The 19,819-nt window shown below is 40.9% G+C and overlaps 1 protein-coding gene across 6 annotated transcripts in view; it reads right to left on the bottom strand.

Moving 5' to 3' along the window:
- Window positions 1-19,819, bottom strand: part of DYNC1I1 (dynein cytoplasmic 1 intermediate chain 1) — a 295,022-nt gene that overhangs the window by 84,594 nt on the left and 190,609 nt on the right. For all 6 annotated transcript variants that reach the window (XM_037136706.2, XM_037136707.2, XM_053655067.1 and 3 more), the window contains one exon: window positions 14,595-14,720. In XM_037136706.2, the coding sequence (XP_036992601.1) occupies window positions 14,595-14,720 (126 nt within the window). The remainder of the gene's footprint in view (window positions 1-14,594; window positions 14,721-19,819) is intronic.

Below are 19,819 nucleotides of genomic sequence, written 5' to 3'. Positions count from 1 at the left end.
GATATTGCTATTTCAGTTTTATTTCAGTTTTAGATAGATTCTAAATTATTTGAAGCTGTTTCATGATCCTCTGGGTTAAAATCATGCCTATGAAAAAATGTAGAAAGCATCCTAAAGGGTTAATAGTTCCAAGGTGGAGAATGTATTTTAATTCAGAATTCCTCAAGAAAACTAGCTTTCTCTGCAGGTTTTACAAATAACAGCAATTGGTGGCTAATGTTTCTAACCTTTAGTCAGTTTTATATCGATGAAAAATCAGAATCAGGGATTATTACTTTTACAAAGAATGTTTAGACATCCCAGTGACATGATCACTCCATAAAATATAATTCAAATCATCTCAGTTTAAACACTGACTATGACAGTAAAAATCATTTAATTTTCTATTATGGAAACTATTTTAATAATTTTAACCACTTTTTAGATTGTATCAATTCTTCAAGATGAAGTATGACGGAGAATCACAATAATCTTTGTCAATTGAGCTCTATTGCAAAAAAATGATTTCCATTCTTCAGCAGGGGTATTAACGGATAACCTTCCGAGTGCCTTTCCTGAGTATTTCTCTTCTTCCTCTACCTCTCCTGTCTCCCCAGCTCAAAAAAAAAAAAAAAAAAAAGAAAGAAAACCTAACACACGAAAACAGACTCTGCTTAATGATCCCCTTCCCTCTGCTTTCTCCCATTCTCTTTCATTCTCATTCCCGACACTGCATCTCTCTTCTCATTTTCCTTTTTTCTTTCCGGGGAATGACCACCTCAAAGGATTAATTCAGAACAGGCAGCAGAAAATGGTAACGAGAGTGGGCAAATCAGGATGTGGATTTAAAATCAGGAGGTATTTTAAAGGAGGAGAGTTACTCAAATTAAACATATGTTAAGAATATGGGTTTGTTGTTCATGGCATACCTGCCGCCTGTGATCCCACCCTCATCGGATCAGCCTTTGAGGGCAGGGCATTCCCTAGCGGAATAATAAACACAGCGGCCTGAGTGGACGTGGATGGAGCAGCCCGGTGAGCTTCCTTCCCTCCTGGTCTGACTTCACCATTGGGACGCAGGTGGTAACTGAACTAGCTGAACTAGTGGAACGGATCACGGCCCCCGTGGCTGGGTGCCAGAGAGAACAGAATTCAGGGTCCAAATATCAGGCTTGGGGCATATATAACTTCTCATATAGGTCTTGGCATGTGCACCAAACTCTGTTGAACTGATACTGCCTATTTTCCCACACATCATCTTTCTTGCCTTGATACATGTAAACCACGCAGTAAAAATCCATTCATTGGTCTTTTAAAAACATGCTGTGCATAACTTGAGAGTGTTTTTCTTTGGGCTAACCTGCCATCGACCTAAGGGTAGGGCTAACTGTTCCGCAGCTAGAAATGAAAAGGCTTGCCTTAATTCCACATTTTCATTCTTCCCAGTGTGTTGTATCTTGCAGCTTGCTGCTGTCTTAGAATCATGGACCCAAACATTGTTATATCAACTAGTCACTACTATCCTCATTAAAAGTTTTCAGTTGGATCTATATAAAATAGAAATATATTATTTATTTGCTCATTTATACCCTTCTTTGCTTTAGAAGACTCTAAAGGTTGAGAGCAGTAATGTAGAAGATTTATGGGTCAGATTTATTCTACTGATAGATTCAACAGTTTTGGGTCCTTCAAGATAAGAATCCATGCTATAGACAACATTAAAATATCCATGAGGGTTTCGAGGGAAATATTTTAAATGTGGCATCGAAATAATATGAGTCTGAGAAACTCAAGGGGCTCTTTTCCCATTTATTTTGACATTATTCTAGAACACTAGAACTAGCTAACTAGCTGTGAAATTATTGCAGAATAATAAAAGGTAACTGGTTTCCCTTTATACTGTCTATAAAAAATAGTACTTGGCTAACTAAATGAATAGTGTTGGGAAATGAATATTTTCTAAGTCCCTCAAGTATAAATGCATAGTTACAAATTATAATATACAAAAACATAAAACATTCTTAATTCTTCGTTAAAGCGATCAGCCCCTTGGCGTTTGATTACTAGTTCAGGCCGTCACATACTTAGTGTTAATATATTTTTATTGCAGCAACAACAGCCCGAATCAGCAGATATCATACTGGACCTGCTATATGAAAATTTCTATTGATACAAAGGACAGTTTGGAGAGTACGATTATTTCCTTTGCAAAAAATATTCATTTTGTTACCTTCTTTAGTGAGCCATTGATGACTTAAGAACTGGCCTTCTTTCCCCATGTGGTCTGAACTTGTGATGCTGTACAGAACTTGGCTCAAATGTCCCTCTTACAAAGGAGAGAACACACTGTGCTGTTCAAAGGCAGGAGGTTTGTGTTAAGTCTGTCTCAGTAGCTTTCAATACGCACAGGGGGAAATACGGTGAAATTCAGTTCCAAAGTTTAGCAAGTCTTCTCAGTTTTACCAAGTGTATTCCAGGGAATGCCATGAAGCACACAGGGGCATGGTCAAAGCCTAGTTTGGGGGCTGAGGCATGAGAGAGCACAGGTAGAACTTTCCTTTCCCTGCGCACCTTTCCCCAAAGTGAAGTCTTTCCAACAATTTTAACGGCAATAGGTGGACAAAGCGTTGTTATGCCTTTGATGAAATGATTTTACAGGAAGCCAGGCTGGAGACAAAGATGGTGAGAAACGGAAGAAAAGTGGTGTTGGAGGGTAGGCAATATTGTATGTGTGTGCTCATTCCTACCCTCGGGGACCCCAGCCAGTGGCCCTGCTCCCAGACTTGGTCCCTCTGGCTCCCCAGCACGATCGCCTGCATCCATGATGTACAGTCCTTTAGCGGGGGACACAAGTGCACTGGGAAACACTCCCTCTCGGGCCAGAGCCGGGTGGTTTGTTCTGCAACAGCATCATGAACGATGTTCAAGTAGGACTGGATGAGGATGGCCACGGAAGACAAGATCGTTTAAGAGAACCCAGAGTTTGAAGAAGCAGTGGCTCCAGAAAACCAGGAAGGTTCCCTTAAACTCTGAGATACTACAATTCTACATAATCATGGGCCTTATGAGGAAAGTAATAAGTCATATATGAGAAACAAGGACATGAAAAACAAAATGAAGAACAACAACAACAAACTCCCTCCGTTGTCCATATGGTAGAACATGGTCAAACTATCCTAAAATAGGAATTTAACTTTAGCTGGGGCTTGCATTTCTGTCTACTTAAAAAATAATTAGAAGATGAAACAAAAATACAATCTCTGGTTACAAAGACTAAATGAATAAGGATGCCAAACTATGGATTGGCAGTTAAGATTGGCGAGTACAATGTCTGTTGCTAAAACAAAATTAAAATGTTTTAAACTTATTTATTTATTTTTAGAGAGAGGGGAAGGGAAGGAAAAAGAGTGGGACAGAAACATTAATGTGTAGTTGCCTCTCATGTGTCCCCTACTGGGGACCTGGCCTGCAACCCAGGTGTGTGCCCTGACTGGAAATTGAACCGGCGACCCTTTGCTTCAGAGGCCCATGCTCAATTCACTGAGCTACACCAGCCAGGGAGAAACAAAATTAAATTTTTAATGGAAATCTCCATGAGTCCACACAAATTTTGTGTACTTCTATCTGTCCTTTCTACCCCATGTTTTTCTTTGCATGTACGTGTGTGTACATGTCTATGTGTCTATACGTGTATACAGGTGTGCATGTATATGTGTATGCAGGTGTGTTGCAGTTTTCTGTCAAAGAAGCACATTTGCTTTGATTGTGGGGCTCTCTCCAGACATTAAAAGCCAATTTTTATACTTAGAAAATGCTCAAAATGTATTCCTTTCTGGGGGCACTAAAAACTGTGCCACCTCTGAGAGTCGAGCCCTCTCAAGTCCATGCACTCTTGTTTGAAACTTTCTGACTCTAGTTTTGTAGAATCCTTGTCCCACGTTTTCTGAAAGGCTTTGGGCCCTCAGGTGAACATTCTCTAAACATCGCCTTGTGCCTTCACCCGGCACACTAAATTAATACCGTCCCCATACGGGAGTTCTTTTCCCGGAGCTGTTGCCGGCCGCCCAGCTGGGGAATCAGAGGGTGGGATACTTTTCATTTTAGACACAAGAAAGGGGATGAGGGAGCCAGGCTTTTAGTAATGGGGCCTTTGGGGCTCCCTGGGGTAACTGTTGCCCACCTCGTGCCGGAGAACACAGTGTGCTCTCTTCACACAGAGCCCCCACCAAGGTTAAAAACCACATAGAAGGCAAACTAATTTATTGAAATGTAGACCAAGAGCACTTTCTTTTAGAAATAGTATGTGCTGGGGGGTTGTGGCGGATGAGGGGGGAGGCTGAATACGCCAAAGGGAAAACTTGAGCATAAGCTACTTATCTGCTGTTCTTAGGAAGGCGAGGGGATCCTGGCAACACTGTGGGCTCCAAGGACATTTGTCCTCTCTGTGTATCATGCTTTGCAGCTATTTTCCCGTTTTGTTTTGTTTTTTTTCATGCTGTCTCTGTAACACAACCTCTTTACACAGTTTATCTCAGGAAATGACAATTGGCTGTCGGATCCCATACAAATGGATTGGATATGACAGCTTAAAGGAATAAGTGTTCTGCAGAGAAGAAAGTTTTGACTTACACTCCTGTATTTTCAATCCTTTTTTTAACCCCTTCTTGCTTAATTTTATTATTTCAATTAGATCACTTAAAAATCAACACATCACATACCTACCTCCCCGAAGAGCAATCATAAGATTTGATGATTTTTCTGATACACAGGCTAGGGTTTCAAATTTGCATTATTTTATCGACTGAATTAACTATGAATTCTAAACCGAACTACTGCTGCCATGTGCTTTTAAACATCTCTAATCTGAACCATCTGGAGAGGCACGGGTTTGCAAAGGCATCCCTTTCAGGACACTCTGTGGATTTTGTCACTGCTTGAGGTTTTGGCAAACCATCAACATTACTATAATTCTCTTTCATGAAATATAACTTTTGATGAGGATTTTTAGAGTCTTGGGTGTGTGTGTGTGCATTTATATGAGTGTGGGTACTTGTGTATAATTTTTGCTCCTGTCCCTTTCTCTTTTCAGAAGGCCATATTTACCAAAAAAAAAACCCCAACAACGTATTTTAAAGAAATAAAGGTTTTTGTTGTATATAAAAATAAATTTAATTTCAAGTACTGAGCATAATGCCAGACCAAGTTATCAAGAAGTAAAAAAAGCACTGTTAAGTAACACACCTTATTGTATGTAAGGGCTGAAAATACTTTTTTAAACAAACCAAAAGAAAACATCAGCTTAAGAGAACAACAACTAAAGAAAGTGTAGATATTTTAAAATGATTATCGCAGCAATGATTTATATACTCAGTACATTTATAAGGAGATTACAATTAAAAATTGGCTAAATTATTCACCTAAAAAATGTTTTGTTTAATTTTTTTGTCTAACAATAAACACACCACTTTAAAATTATAAATCAAATATAAACATGGTAAAAGCCAAGTGTAGACTACTTGTTACAACCAGGTTAAAAAACTTCCTCAGAAGTAAGGATGATGGTTCTACTTGTAAAAATTCTCTTTGATATTAATGTGTTTGAATAATTTCAAAAATCAATCTCAGAACTGGAAAGAATACCTTTTTTACTGAGACCCACTGTCTGAGATAAATTCAAATAATACTGTGACTATTGAGCATATTAACATTTCTGTATTTATGAATAACATGGTATGTTCAAACAACCCCTTTCATTTAACAATATTAGGCAACTTACACACACACACACACACACACACACACACACACACACACACACAAAGTCAGAAGCTTTAGGTGGAGACTGTAGAGAAGAATAAAAAGGTTTAAATTTTTTAGGGATAGCCTGAAGTCCAGAAGTGGGTCCGTGCCTTGAATATAATGATGCCAAAGCAATGCACACCCCACAGAGGAGGCAGCAGCCTGGAGCACTCCTGGTGGGTGTAGTGGCCTGGGACACATCACAGCCCCCCTCGATTCCTGCTCTTTCCTCCCTGGGCACAGGGTCCTCCATGCCCATACCTCTGAGGGAGAGGGCTGCCCTTCTAATACTTTCTGTTTAGACCACCTGCCCATATTAAAATGTCATAGGATAAAAAGGAAAAAGAACAATCTGACACTCCAGGGGACGGAAGCCCCACCTAGGGGACCTGGATCATATGTCTTTGGGAAGAACGGCTCTTAGCAGAAATGCTAATCTGGTCTAAGATGAAAGGAGAATGTTTGTCGGTTCCATCTTCGTTACTCCTAGCCCATGCTCCACAGAGTGAGTTCCGCATGGCAAATGGTCAGCTAGTCTGTACGGATTTCAGTGCAGCCATATTAGCCATGCAGAGACCAGAGGGTTCCTTCTCATAGGAAGCCTCTGCCTAATGCACTCAACGAGTAATGAAGCCTTGGAAGCAAATGCATCTGCACCTAGTCATGGTGAAGGCAGAGTAGCAGGATGATATCCAAGCTATGCACACTAGTACAACATTACCAGTTAATAAAATGTTGAGGTCATTTCATACTTGTTGGGTCAATGCTTTTCTACAGGTCCTTCCAGGGCCACCCTTCTGCCTGGCCCACCCGGTCCCTCCCTTTTCTAGTCAGCAACTAAAGATGCAATTCCCGACACAACGAGAGCCTCACCCATGCTGTTTGGACAGGGCCATACTGACTGCTACATATTTTGAATTTCATTTCTACACATTAGATAACAATTAGAGCTGACATGCCCCAGTTACTTACTATGTACTTGGCACTAAGTACTTCATATGTATTATTTATTTCACTCTCATGTATGACTTGCTCAAGGTCACAGAGCTTCCAAGTGGTGGGACCCAAATTATAAACCCGGGTTGTATGACCATATAGCCCACCTGAAACCACTGTGTGCTTAACTGCCTCCCAGCTCTCAGTGAACATATCATCACCATTTAGCTTTGAATCAGATGTTTAAATCAGTGAAATGAGAGAACTTTGGAATTGCTTCCGGTTCCCTCTTTACTTGGCATTTGTATATAAAAACCACACATGGGGATCTGACTGATGCGAGGAGAGCTAGCCGGGTGATGGGAATTGGGGTGTAATGGGGATTAAGGCAAAGTGACGAGTTCCTGTGGACAGAGGACAGCCTCTTTTCAGCTCAGCCAATTGTTATACTGAGGACCTGGCCATGGTGGGTACCCCCAAAATATCTGTTGAATGAATGCGTGAATGAATGAATCTAAGTTGAGTAAAATTTCTTTAGGAATATATTCAAGCAAGAAAAATAACAACGCCAAGCCTTAAGTTTCCTCCCATGGACTCTCATGCAATAATAGTGAAAAAGCCAAATGTAAAGAGAGAACTTCATCTTCTCAAAACGTATTCACCTATTACTACCATTGAATTACATCTCCCTAAAACCCTTATGTTGTAGCCCTAAGCCCCAGTGTAGTGGTATTTGGAAATGAGGCCTTTGGGAGGTAATTAGGTTTGGACGAGGTCATTAGAACGGGCCCTCAGAGTGGTATTAGATACCAGGAAAGCTTGCTATCTACTCCTATGGTGTGGGAAATAGCTAGAAGGCAGTTGTTTCCAAGGTAGAAGAGTGTCAGGCACCCTGATCTGGGACTTACCAGTTTCCAGAATTGTGGGGAGATCACTCTGCTGTTGAAGCCGTCCAGTCTACAGCATTTTGTTAGGGGGGTCTGAGCAGACTAATACACCTCTGTCATCTCTTTTAGCTTCACAGTAATCCCAAGAAGTAACTAGAGCTCCACTGGCCTTCAGCACACAGACCCCTGAGAACACCAGCTCCCTTCGACCACAGTGAGTGGCTGGTGCAGGGTGGAAGGACAAGGGGAGTGACAGGCCAGAGCACCTCTCATACTGCCATGGGGCTCTCGTCACTCAGCATCACGGATTCCTGGCGTGATTCCTTGATGAAGCACAACTGAAGAAATCCCAGTGCAGACAGTTTCGGTACAGGGCATGGGAAGGAGAGGAAGGGCATTTAGGGAACTGAGTAAAGTCTTCAATGTTGGGTTTTCATGCCTCCAATATGTGTGCCCATTAATGGGGCAGAGAAAATGCTAGGAAGTCTTAGTTTTGGTAATAATATCGAACTTTGGCTTAATCACTTGCAATATGACGTGGTAAGACAGAGAAAGCAATTTAAAAACAATTTGTTCAAAGGCATATTCTCATGGCGCCCCTCTTAGTAAGCTTACTCAGTCACTTGCACGGTACATGGTCTCCTTCATTGCTATTTTCAGATGAGGAATCGTCTGTGAAACAATCTGTTTGCTATAATCCTGCTGATAATTGTGATTTCCCTAGATAAATTCCAATGATCAATTCCGCTTCTCCTTGTGTAACTTCTTGGAGAAAATTCCAGAAAGAGGGCAGATAAAGAATGAAAGCTGATGAGGCAGTTTCTCTGCTTCCAGCTTCCTGGGCCAAAAACAGAAAAAGAAGTCCCTGCTGTTTGATTTAATAAGAATCAGTGTCTAGCTCTGGCCTCGATTGTCGGGCCAGTCAGACTCAATTGGCCTGGAAGAAGTGTTTCCGAATGTCTGCATTTCATTTCAGCACGTCCGTCGAAACTCCCTTACGCCTTTCCCTGAAGGCACACACTAGCACGGCTGTGCCGCTGTGCCTCTTGCCTGATCTGTGTAATTTGTATCTTTTATGTCACAGCTTAATTTCACCTTTATGTCACTCGCATTCTTTAATTTTCACTAATTGTAGACTTGGAAATGTGTCATCACAATCTATACGACAACAGCTGAGGTTTCCCCTTCCGGGTGTCTCCCTCCTGTAGTCGGTCCAGCATTGCCTTTGAAAACTGCCTGGGCCTTACATAGATTCTCATGCTCTTGTCCATGAACTTTATTCTCCCATTTCTAAGCACCAATTATGTCTTTTCATTTTGGATCTATAGCCCTAGTTGCAAAAAAATGTTGTATTCATTCATCTCCTCTTTTTTGACTTCTACTGAGTTAACCACTCTTGCCACATCCAAGAGAAGAGCTTAGAAAATTCCTTTTTTAAAAAAAAATCAGCCAGGCCATAAGAAAATTACCCCTCCTTTAACTAAAAAAATAATCAAAACCCTTAAGTTACATTCTAACACTGTCTGGTCATGATAGACTGTGGGCAATGCATTGAAATTAATTTATGTCTTTGTGTTCATAGTTGTTTTGTTCACTTGGGTTGTGGAGCACAGTCCGAGGTAGGGAAAGGCCAAGACTGATGGGAGAAAAATCACGTTTTCTGAAATAAACTTCAAGGTTCCACCAGAGACTGTGGCGAGTTTTCTTTCCACGACATAGCACAGCGTCGACAACTCCTCCAGGTCACTCAGCAGTGTGGCCAGCTGGGATTAGAGCCCAAAACCCTGACTTTCTGACCCCTCTCCTCACACCTTCCCTCTGGTGTCACCAACGCTCCTCACGGGGGTGGGTGGTAGGGGCGTAAGGGACTCTTTTCAAGGTCAGCAGGAATGTCACACAGAAAGAACCTAATCTTGGGTGGCTCAAGCAGTAGTTGCAATCTCATCGATAACTTTTATGGGCTTTTGATGAAAAGCGCAGTCACACAGAGGGAAAAAGTCAACTGAGGGTTTTAAACAGTGGCTCAAATGAGGCTGGTTAATACTGCCCCACTTGGCATTCTCTTTCTCTCTGAAATAGCGAGAGTTTCAGGTCATTTTCAGTGTCAGGTCATCGTCAGATAATCCTTAAAAAGAGCATGCTAAGAACAAAGAAACCAAATCAGGAAAAAATAAAAGTAAAAATAAAAACCTCTGACCAAACCAAGCCTCTAAATATAACTTTCCCACTTACCTCAACACAGATAATTCTAAGATATATATTTCTGATTCTACTCATTCCGTTGAAAAGAGAAAGACCACACCAGGGTAAGCGAGGCAGGGTGGTCAGGATGCATAATGTAATGACCGTGTGTGGAAGCCACTACAGAAGGCGGCAGGAGAGCTGCCAGACCGTGCGGCGGGGCCGAGGGGCTGATTTCCATGCAGAGGCCGCCGATCTTTTCCAAGTGCGGACAGCTCTTACTGAAATGAAAATAGAAAATGCAGGACCAGGGCCCACTCTAAATATTCAGTTTAGTAAAGACACGGAACTGCCCGTGGAAGTAGAAGATATTTGGCCACGCTATATCCTTAACAGAGAAATGAGTCTTCATGCTGCAGTCTTTTCATGATGAGGCTGAGAGCCTGTCAGTCTTCGAGAAAGGAACACTGAACTGATGTCTGTTCTTTGTGCGTTTTCTTCCTAGTGCCTGAAATGATGCTTTCCTGAGCCAAAGGATTTGTTTGCAATTACATGCTTTTGAAAAATAGGAAGAATCCGCAGAGATCAAGAAATGGATAGCTAATGCAATTATTCCAAAATGATAGAAGTACAGTCATTGTAAAGTACTTGTTACTTCTCCCTGACCAAAGTCCTCTTTCCTACTATGCAAACTGTCTAATTACTAAAGTCTTGGCACATCACAGGAGAATGTGGAAGCGCAACTACCACATTCAGTGAGACTGTGTCTAGAAAAGACCAGGTGCAATAAGTAAGTTTTACCAGAGACCAGAAAGGCTGTGCAGGAACACTGAGAGGTTGGTGAGTGGGCGTTAGGTTTTTCTCACATGTATTTTAATTCTGTGCGCTCTCCAAATTCCCCCTTAGGCTCAGGAGAAGTGGCCACCATTCATCTGTTAACAAGAAATGCATGTTGTAACTGAGAAATGCTTGGCAATCACGGTCTCCGATTTGCTGTTTTTATATCTAAACAGCTTTAATTTTTTAAGATTATACATAGATATAAAATCTATATAGATTATATATAATCTATATAGATTTTAAGATGATATATACAATATATATTTTTAATGAATATGTGTGTGTGTGTGTGTGTGTGTGTGTGTGTGTGTATTCATTAAACTTTTTCTTTAAAAAAGTCCCCCTGCTGACAGCCCTACTGCCTGGCTCACCATCATATCCCTCCCCAGCCCAGACATAGCCAGAGGGGTCCTGAGTGGCTCAAGGGCCCCTTTGAGTCTTTTCTACCCAGAAGTCTTAAACGAGAGGGAGGAGAGCACCCGGTGGGTGGATGCTTTTCTGCCTGACTATTCTAGGCTTAGGATGTAGCTGATGCCTTGCACCGGGTCAGTGATGACAGGCTGCATGGCTACCAAGGACCACAGCCAACTCAGCAATTGCCCAGACAGGATCCCAGGGGTTGCTGGTCACCCTCTTGAGGCCTACCATCTCTTTGTAGCAGCCGCCTATAGGCCCGTGTTTAACCAACATCTCATGAGTGGCAGGCTGCCAAAGATACACTTTGCATGAATCACACGGCCTCCGCTATCAAGGCCCATATTGCCCCACCCTGAGGGCAGCCTTGGGAGAGTGAGCCTTGTTCTAGGCCCAGCTCATGAGCTGGGAAGCTCTTGAAGTGCAGAGTCTCTCAAAGGGAAAAGAGGAGTAAACAATTCTGCTGCACTGCTGTAAGGATCAAGGAGATCATGAGGGCAGAAGGGCTGCCCTCATGATCTCAGACAATGCAGTTATATTCACAGTAGATATCAGAGTTCTGTGTATGGTCACTAAACAGCCCTTATTATTTTTTTCTTCCACCTAACCTCCTTCCACTAATTCATCTAAAAATTTCCTGATGGCTCAAGTTATACTGGGTTTGGTCCCCCATCAGCTCAGGCATACTCAGTATTATAGCACTTTGTTTTCTTCTGACTACCACTGATATCTACCTGGTCTTTATCCTAACTTCATGAGTATCAACTGTAGCAAGATGTGTTACTCTTCCAAGAGAAATGGTACTCCCCAACTCTCCAATGCCCATGGTCCCTATGTCGAGTGTGGTCTTGAGCCCATTCCTGGAAAAACATCTCTGGGTGTTCTAACCATTCACCACCCAAGCAGATGCCAGCAATGAGTGAGCTACAGGAAATGCGCGTGTGTGTGTGTGTGTGTGTGTGTGTGTGTGTGTTGGCAGGGACCAGGTGGGAAGGACAGGGGACTTGGTTAGGAAATTTCTCAAACAGAGTCAGGTAGGGGTTGGCATCAGAGTAATGAAGACAAGAAACGTCACTGTAGTTTGGGCCAAAGGGGAGAGAGGAAATGTGGAGCAAGAAGAAAAGTTCCCCCTTCGAAATAAAGAAGCAGGCCATGTTCGGCACTCGCCATCCCCTTTCTTCATCTCTCCTCTACATTCCAGCAGTTTCGAACCACTGCTGCATATTCAAACTGCCAGGAGTCCCCAGAAAGGCCTTCATAATCACTTTGCTTGATTACACTTCTTCACTTTCCTCCACTCCTTACAAGGGCCAAAGCTCTTTTCTTTTTCCTTTTCCTAGAGCTGGTGATACATTCTTCCCCCTTTAGTTAGATCCGCTTAAGAGAAATAATTTAATCACAGAAATGAGGTACTCTGGTGGTATTCAGCAAGTAAGGTTTTCCTAAGATTTGCTAAATGTGCTTTTCATGAATATCAAGGGCCATTTATACGAACTACTACTTATCATTCAAGTCTGAGTTGCACCATCGTGATTTTCATTATCTTTAAACATGTGTTGAAATGAACAGCTTTTACTTGGTACCTAGCCTCTCAGAGTCCTCCAGGTCTTTTGCACATGCCACTTAACCCCAAAGTTTAAAAGTATTAGAATTCTCACTTTTCTTCTACTGAGAATTCTAGGTAGAATTTAGAATGCTTTCCACTTCTGGTCACCAGAGAGAATGAAGATAGTAGTAGGAACTGGGGGCATGCAAGGATATTTCCGTCAGCATATTCTATTACAATTTTCAGAATACTTCTGACTTTTTTAAAAAATCAGGAGCATGTTTTCTTCTAAAATACACATATTGGATAATTCAATAGAGAAACTGAAAATAAAATTAAATGCATGTTGGTGAGATCTTTGGTAAATAACCTTACAGATACCAGGAGAGGAAAAGAAGATGCTCTTTTCGGTCAATATTGGCATTAACAACTGTGTGATAAAACAGGGAGTTTTCAAATTCCAGATAATTCCAAAGACCTTTGAAATTTTGTTCTAAACTCATCATTATCATGTACCTACTGACTTGTCTACTACGCAATGTTGTGAATATTAACTGTATTATCAAATTGTTATCATCACAGGCCATTATTCTGTTAATATAAACTTTGAAAAACAGCATGTACATCGACTAAATGTATTGTTACCTCTTATTCTTTCAACATTCAAGATATTTATGTAATATCAAAGTAGTTTAAATGGCACTGTTTTTTGTTTTAAATGTGCTTCTGCTTACCCCCTAATTCTTTGAGTATTTTTCCTGGTAATTCAGTAAACATCTTAAAATTTAACTAAATTAACATTTTGTGCTTCTATGTTTACCAAAAGAGCTTATCAAACTGACAAATTAGATAATCTTTAAAAAAAAGAAAGAGAAAACTGTTCTTATTTCAAAGGTTCAAAAAATAAAGGTTATTTACTATGCAGACCTCGAATGCTTGTTGTTGTTAAGATAGCAAATTAGAAAAACATGGCCAGCGTTAGTGGCTGCTCAGTCAGGTTGAGGCTGGGCGTTTATCCCAGCAGCTCTTGTTCCCCGAATTACATCTGATAATGTTCTAAAGTCTAAACATATTTGAGTTCAAAAAAGATACTCCATTCTTAGATATAAAATAGCACTAAACTTCCAAATATCAACAGGTTTACCCACCCTCTTCAACTGATGTATTTGTATTTGGAGTAAACGGCAGCTCAGTCCGTCTGCACTGTGGTATCTGAGGAACTGAAACTTGAGCTGGAATGTTTGTTTTGCATTTTCCTGTGCATAATCACAGGAGAGGGCATTAATAAAGGGGTTTGGTGTATTGGCCACTGCTGAGGCCTATTATTTAGGAGAGTCATGGCAACAGAGCAAAGCTGGATGTTTGCAAGTGTAACGTAATCGCAGCCTGTATTGTGTCGAATGGGAGAGAAGACAAACGTGTCAGCAGACACAGGGTGTACACTATTCAAAATTATTTGAAATGATCTCTGCACTTGCTGAGAAATATAGATGCTGAAAACAACACCTATATTTTTCAACAATTCAAGAAAGATTTGTGAAAGGTATCCCCTTAAACCGGCTACAAAAATATTATCTGTAAGCAAGATGGCACCCGGAAAAGTTAAAATTGGCAAAGTCCCATTGAACCGCATTTCGGAGAGAGGAGGGACTTGAAGTGGCAGTGCTCCGAGGATGTCCATGTGGGTGGTCAAGCATATGCTGCTGCTAAGCAGAGGAAGTGGTACACCAAGATTTCTTCATAAACGCAAGGTCTTTATAAACTCAACTTTATGGGGGTGGTTTTAAATAGAAAGAAAATGACACAGAGTCCCCAACCAGGCTTCCTAACTGTTTGGAGAGGGTTGCCACTTTCCCAAAACATTAGGTTACTGTGGGGGAATTTTCCAAAATTGTCAACGATTCCATTTTTAAACTTAGTTCTTCCTCTCCACTTAAGACAGATGCAAGGCAGCGTGAACTATATTTGGTCTAGTAGGAGATGTAAGTTATTTTTACTATGCTGACTCCTACCTGACAGTGGAAGACGTATTCTGGTGTGGTCTTCTTGAACTTCATGTTCCAAACCAAGGCCACTCCATCTGGTTCATGAGGAGCATCTTCGTTGTTGTTGTAAGAAGCAACCATCAGCTCCGGGTACTGAATAGAAGAGGTCACAAAGATAAATTATGCCAAAATGACAACACAAAGAAAACTTTCTTAATTTGTACAGACACATGCTATATGACACACTTTCAATGCCTACTTTCTTTTTAAGTTGTGGTATACCTCATACCAACTTCATGCCTCAAAGTATTACATTCTGGTTTCTGCCTCCAACATACCATGTGTGCTCATTGTAGTCACCCATAACTACCAAATTGCATGCACGGCTGCGCCTTTCTCTATTAGCTGACATTTGGGCCACTCCTTCCTCTCTCCTGTATTGGCTTCCTTACACATGTGTCTCCTGATTTTCTTCCTCTTGCCCACTCTTTTTTAGCCCCTACGAGAAGGAGAAGGTTCTCCTTCTATTATCTATGTTTCAAGGAAGCTGTTTCATGCCCTGTTTTTCTGTCTCTGTCTGCATATTCTCCCTGGGTGGTCTCAGCTACTTCAATGATTTTAACAAGCATTAATATGCAAACAGTGTTCAAATCTATATCTTTAAACTTGATTTCTCTCTTAGCTACAGATCCTATATCTCACTGCCTGCTGGGTACTTCTTGGAGCTGTCCATAGACACATCAGATGCAATGCATAGAAAAATGAGTGCACCGCCTTCTACAAAAACCTGCTTTTTCAATGTTCCCTCTTTGGGTGTCTTTCACTAATATTCACCTAGCTGCCCAGGCTACATCCTCCACATTCATTTTTACTCCTTCCTCTTTCTCAACCCCATGTACTGTTTTACTACTTCCTCAATGCCTATCAAATGCATGTTTACTTCTCATCCTTACGGTGGGAGCCTCCCAAACTAATGTCTTACCTGAATGAAGGCAACAGCTTCCTAAATGGCTTCCTGTTTCCAGGCTCTCCAGGCCCTAGCCTCACCTCCTCCACTCTCCATCCTTTGTCAATATGACTTTACAAAACAGACATTTGCCTAAGTAACTCCTCTGCTTAAAATACTTTAAGAGCTTTTATTACTTTCAGGATAAAATGCAGATCATATAGGATGATCTTTCATGATCTGACATTTTCTATCTCTTCTGCTTAATATCTCACAGCTTCCCTGCCCACCTTCCACCCCCACACTCTATGACCCAGCCTCACCATGTTAGTTCTGAGGGTCATAGGTACAGCCTCTGCACCAATGAGCCTGCTACTCTCATTGGAACACCTCTTCTCTGTTGTGTACATCATTAACTCATTTTTAAAGATGCAATGCAGGCTTTTAGTCCTCTAGATCAATCATAACTAACCATCTACCACACCTCCTTGCTTCTCATTGCCTCCCTTAACATTATGTGTGTCTACCCATTAACGTACTTACACTGTATTATTTTTCCCCCACCTATGTCTCTTAAAAGTTTGTAAAGCTCTCCAGGTACAGGGGCTGGTTTTTGTTGCCCTTGAAACCAGGGCCTATTAACTTCTACTACATGATAAACTTGTACCAAAATTGATTGAATTACAAATGCTCTGTTTTTATTTTAGTAACTCTGCTCAGTGGAAAGACCTTATACTTAATCCTTCATTGTCAAATACTTCCAGCAATTAAAAGCATAAGTGCAACCAGTAAAACCACCAATTAAAAGCATAAATGCAACCAGTAAAACCACAAGGACTCTACATTGAGTAGAAATACCTACTCACCCTTGGAGATCTCTGTGCTGTGTGTTAATAAACAAATTGCGAGTGAATCTTGTGGGAGGTATTTATGAGGTAGACAGCATTTCATGGAAAAGCCATCCCCATCTGGGATTTCCATAAGGCAGCCCCACTAACAATTGTATTGTCACATATGCAATTGTATTAGGGTTATAGTCAACCCTTTGCTCCTAGATAATTTGTTTTTTCTTATATTTCACTATGCTTTGCATATATTTAAAAGTAGATTATCCTTATAAATTGGAACATCAGTTTTTTTCCATCAACAGTAATTAAACCTGAGTCTTCTACATGGCTTTATTTATGGTTCAAGCTCCCTCAATTTAAGAAAACTGCAGAGCTACAACTTGCTGGTTGATGCAGAGGAAGGATAAGCCTACAGTAGAGGTATGTGGCCCTCAGTGGATGTAATCACCCTTTATTAAAAAATACTCCTCAGTGGCTAAATCAAAGGCCCCTTCAAAGACACTAACATCTAGATAAACACAGAGTCTCCAGACTGTCCAGCTGAAGTTTAACGATGTCACGTGTAAAAACGCAACTCTCTCAACATCAACACCACTATCAGAGTGGCCAGAGAGCAGCCAGATGTGTCTTGAATTATATCCCACGGCTTCACATCTGGGTCTCATCGTTGGCTCCCACTTGTAGCTTTTCTTTTTTTCACTAAAAATATTTTAAATTATTTGGATTGAAAACTCCTTTAGAAAACAGGGAGAGTTTAGTAAAATACCAGTGAAAATGCCTTTGATGTAATTTCTCTAGTTGGGATCATAAGTCCTAAAGATACTGAGGTAACTCTTATTGCATGTAAGATTTTATGCATTCCAAGTTTCCTCTGGCATGCCTTTTTCTGTTATTTGTTTGAACATAACTAGTCATATTTTCTTATTCCCCAGTAAAAAGTAACCTATGGACAATTATTTAAACCTTAAATGTTAAAATTATAAAGAGAATGTGAACAATTATGAAGTTTGTGCTTACTCATGGGGCTAGATTATCTAATATTTAACCTTGGAATATTTTCTCTAATTATTATCAAATCCACTGTCAAGCTGTTTCTTCTTATAGAAAAATAAAATCTGATATTTCCTGGAGGAGGAGGGACCAACCTGTTTTAAGTGCACACTATGTGCCAGACACTGAGCTGGGAGCTATGTTAAACCATCTGGTCCTTTGCAGTCTAAAGTAGCAATGGTTGTCCTGTTTCTGTAGATGAAGAAACCAAGGGTCCCTGGGTGAGTCACTTGTTCTGAGTTATGCTGTTAGTAAGTGAAGAAGCAAGAACCCTATTTAAAGTCTGGTTGGCTTTGAAGTCTGCATCCCTTCCAGGCCGCTGTAGCCAGTGTCACATGCCTCCCATGCATGTTTAAGGCATCATGGAGGGTAAAAGGTGGGAGAAGAATGTACTAATAACATGCTTTGCTTCACAGGAATTCACTGTTAAGCAGAGGGAGGTAAGTACGACACATATATGTATAACTATAATACAGACTTAAGAGCAGAACATGATGTATGCTAAGATGGGGTTGTAAGCAAGATTCTGTACAACTAAAGAGGATAAAATCAAATAACCACTTTATTTGGGGTGGAGAGGAATTAAAAAGAACTTCTGAGAAGAAATGAGACTTGCGTTGGTCTTTGTCCAATGGGCAGGTTAGTAGGAGAGAAGGAGGAGGTCAGTATGAACAAGGCTGCCAATATGGGGACAGGAGATTTCTCTTGGGTGTCTGCTGGCTCACAGTCCATCCCCCACGTTTGGAAATAACTTCAGTAAAGAGCTGTCAAACTTCCCAGGGACAATTCATTCATTGCAGGGTTGATACACCCAACGGGGCAAATCACATTCTCTGAGCTGGACACTATAAATTTGAAACTGAGACACAGAACCCAGGGGCTGGCACATGAGTCAAGGTATGACAGCATTTTATTAGTGAGGTCCTTCAAGCTGCGCAGATTTCTACTCTTCCCAAGTCCCACCCAATTCTTCATCTTTTCCATGGATTCCCTACCTACCCAAGTGGCTCTCCAAAAAGTTTGCTCTTTTGCTTAAGCTAGCGAAAGGTAAGGTTTTCCTAACTAATACAGTGAAGAAGAATAGGCTCAGGAGACCTTAGATTGTATCCTTTGTCTGGAAGCCAGAGTGTGTGAGAGGTGAAAAAGAGGAAAGGATTGAAGATGTCTCAGGGCTTCCTCTCAGAAGTTACTGAGTATAGGCTAGTGGTTACACTTCACTCTAGGGGTGGTGGAGTCATATTTTGTATTTATACTTCTGCTACTAATACTCCTCCTACTGTCACATTTATTGAGTACTTTTTATGTACTAGACACTTTTAAAATTCTAAGTGCTTTAAATATTATACAGTCATTCATTCGATAGTCACAGTAAGCATGTGAGCTAAGTATTACAATCCTCATTTTATGAATGGGGAAACTGAAGCCAAGAGAAATCAGGCAACATACCCAAGGGGATATTGAGAGCATATAAGTAATCTTTATAAGTGTTCATCTGTGGGGGGGGGAGTCCTTATGATGACTCAGAAGTATACAAAGTTGAGGCAGGAAGAACAGTTAGGAAGCTGTTTCCTAAATAAGCAAGAAGTAGAGGGCATAGCATAAGGTAGGAGTCAAATCCACAAGTTAGTGGAATGGGATTGGTGTGGGTGTGAGTCTCCTTGCTACTGTAAATTTAATTGGATTTGGCAACTCAAAAAGCTGTCAATAATTTCTCCAGTTTGAATCATGATGATTGAAAGGGTTGGAGAATGCAATTTACATGTGAAAGGAGCATAATATGGTGGGGCAAGACCATGATTCTGGCTTTGTACAAGTCTGGAAAACCTGTCATGTACTGTGTGGATAGTATTTCTGACCGTCTCTGTTAAACAATGTTCAGTGAATGCCAAAGTTGATGTAATTCCCCAAGTGCCCAAATCTCTTCCAGGAAATAATGTATGGTGGATATTTTGCAAACATTGCAAATGTAAAGTGTTCTTGTTCGTAAAGTGTAGGCGATCGAAGCAAAGCTATACAGAAACCTTATCCAGCAGGTCCTCGAATAACACTGTTTCATTGCTATGACGTTGTCTCCCCTCTATTCCTTTCTGTTCCACTCAGGCCACCATCCTGGCACATGTGACCATACTGGAATATAAGACTGTGTTTCTACTTTTCTCTGTTAATATTACTGGATTGCATCTAGATCGATTCAGGAAGTTTCTTCATTCCATATGCTTATAAACATGGTCCTTTGAACCCCCAAAAAGTGTTATCAGGTAGGAGTGGAAGGTTCTAAATCCTTTTTCTTGTACTCTATGTGAAATACATTTTTTTCAGAATTGCAAACCTTCTTCCCCACAGCGTAGATGAATAGCTTACACACAAAAAAAAAGATGGGAAAAAATTAATGTGGTCTCTCCTTGGTG

Source organism: Artibeus jamaicensis, unplaced genomic scaffold (genome assembly GCF_021234435.1).
Source record: "Artibeus jamaicensis isolate MK-2021 breed Jamaican fruit bat unplaced genomic scaffold, CSHL_Jam_final contig_923, whole genome shotgun sequence".
NCBI lineage: Eukaryota > Metazoa > Chordata > Mammalia > Chiroptera > Phyllostomidae > Artibeus > Artibeus jamaicensis.
This window is presented reverse-complemented; position numbering and strand designations above follow the sequence as displayed.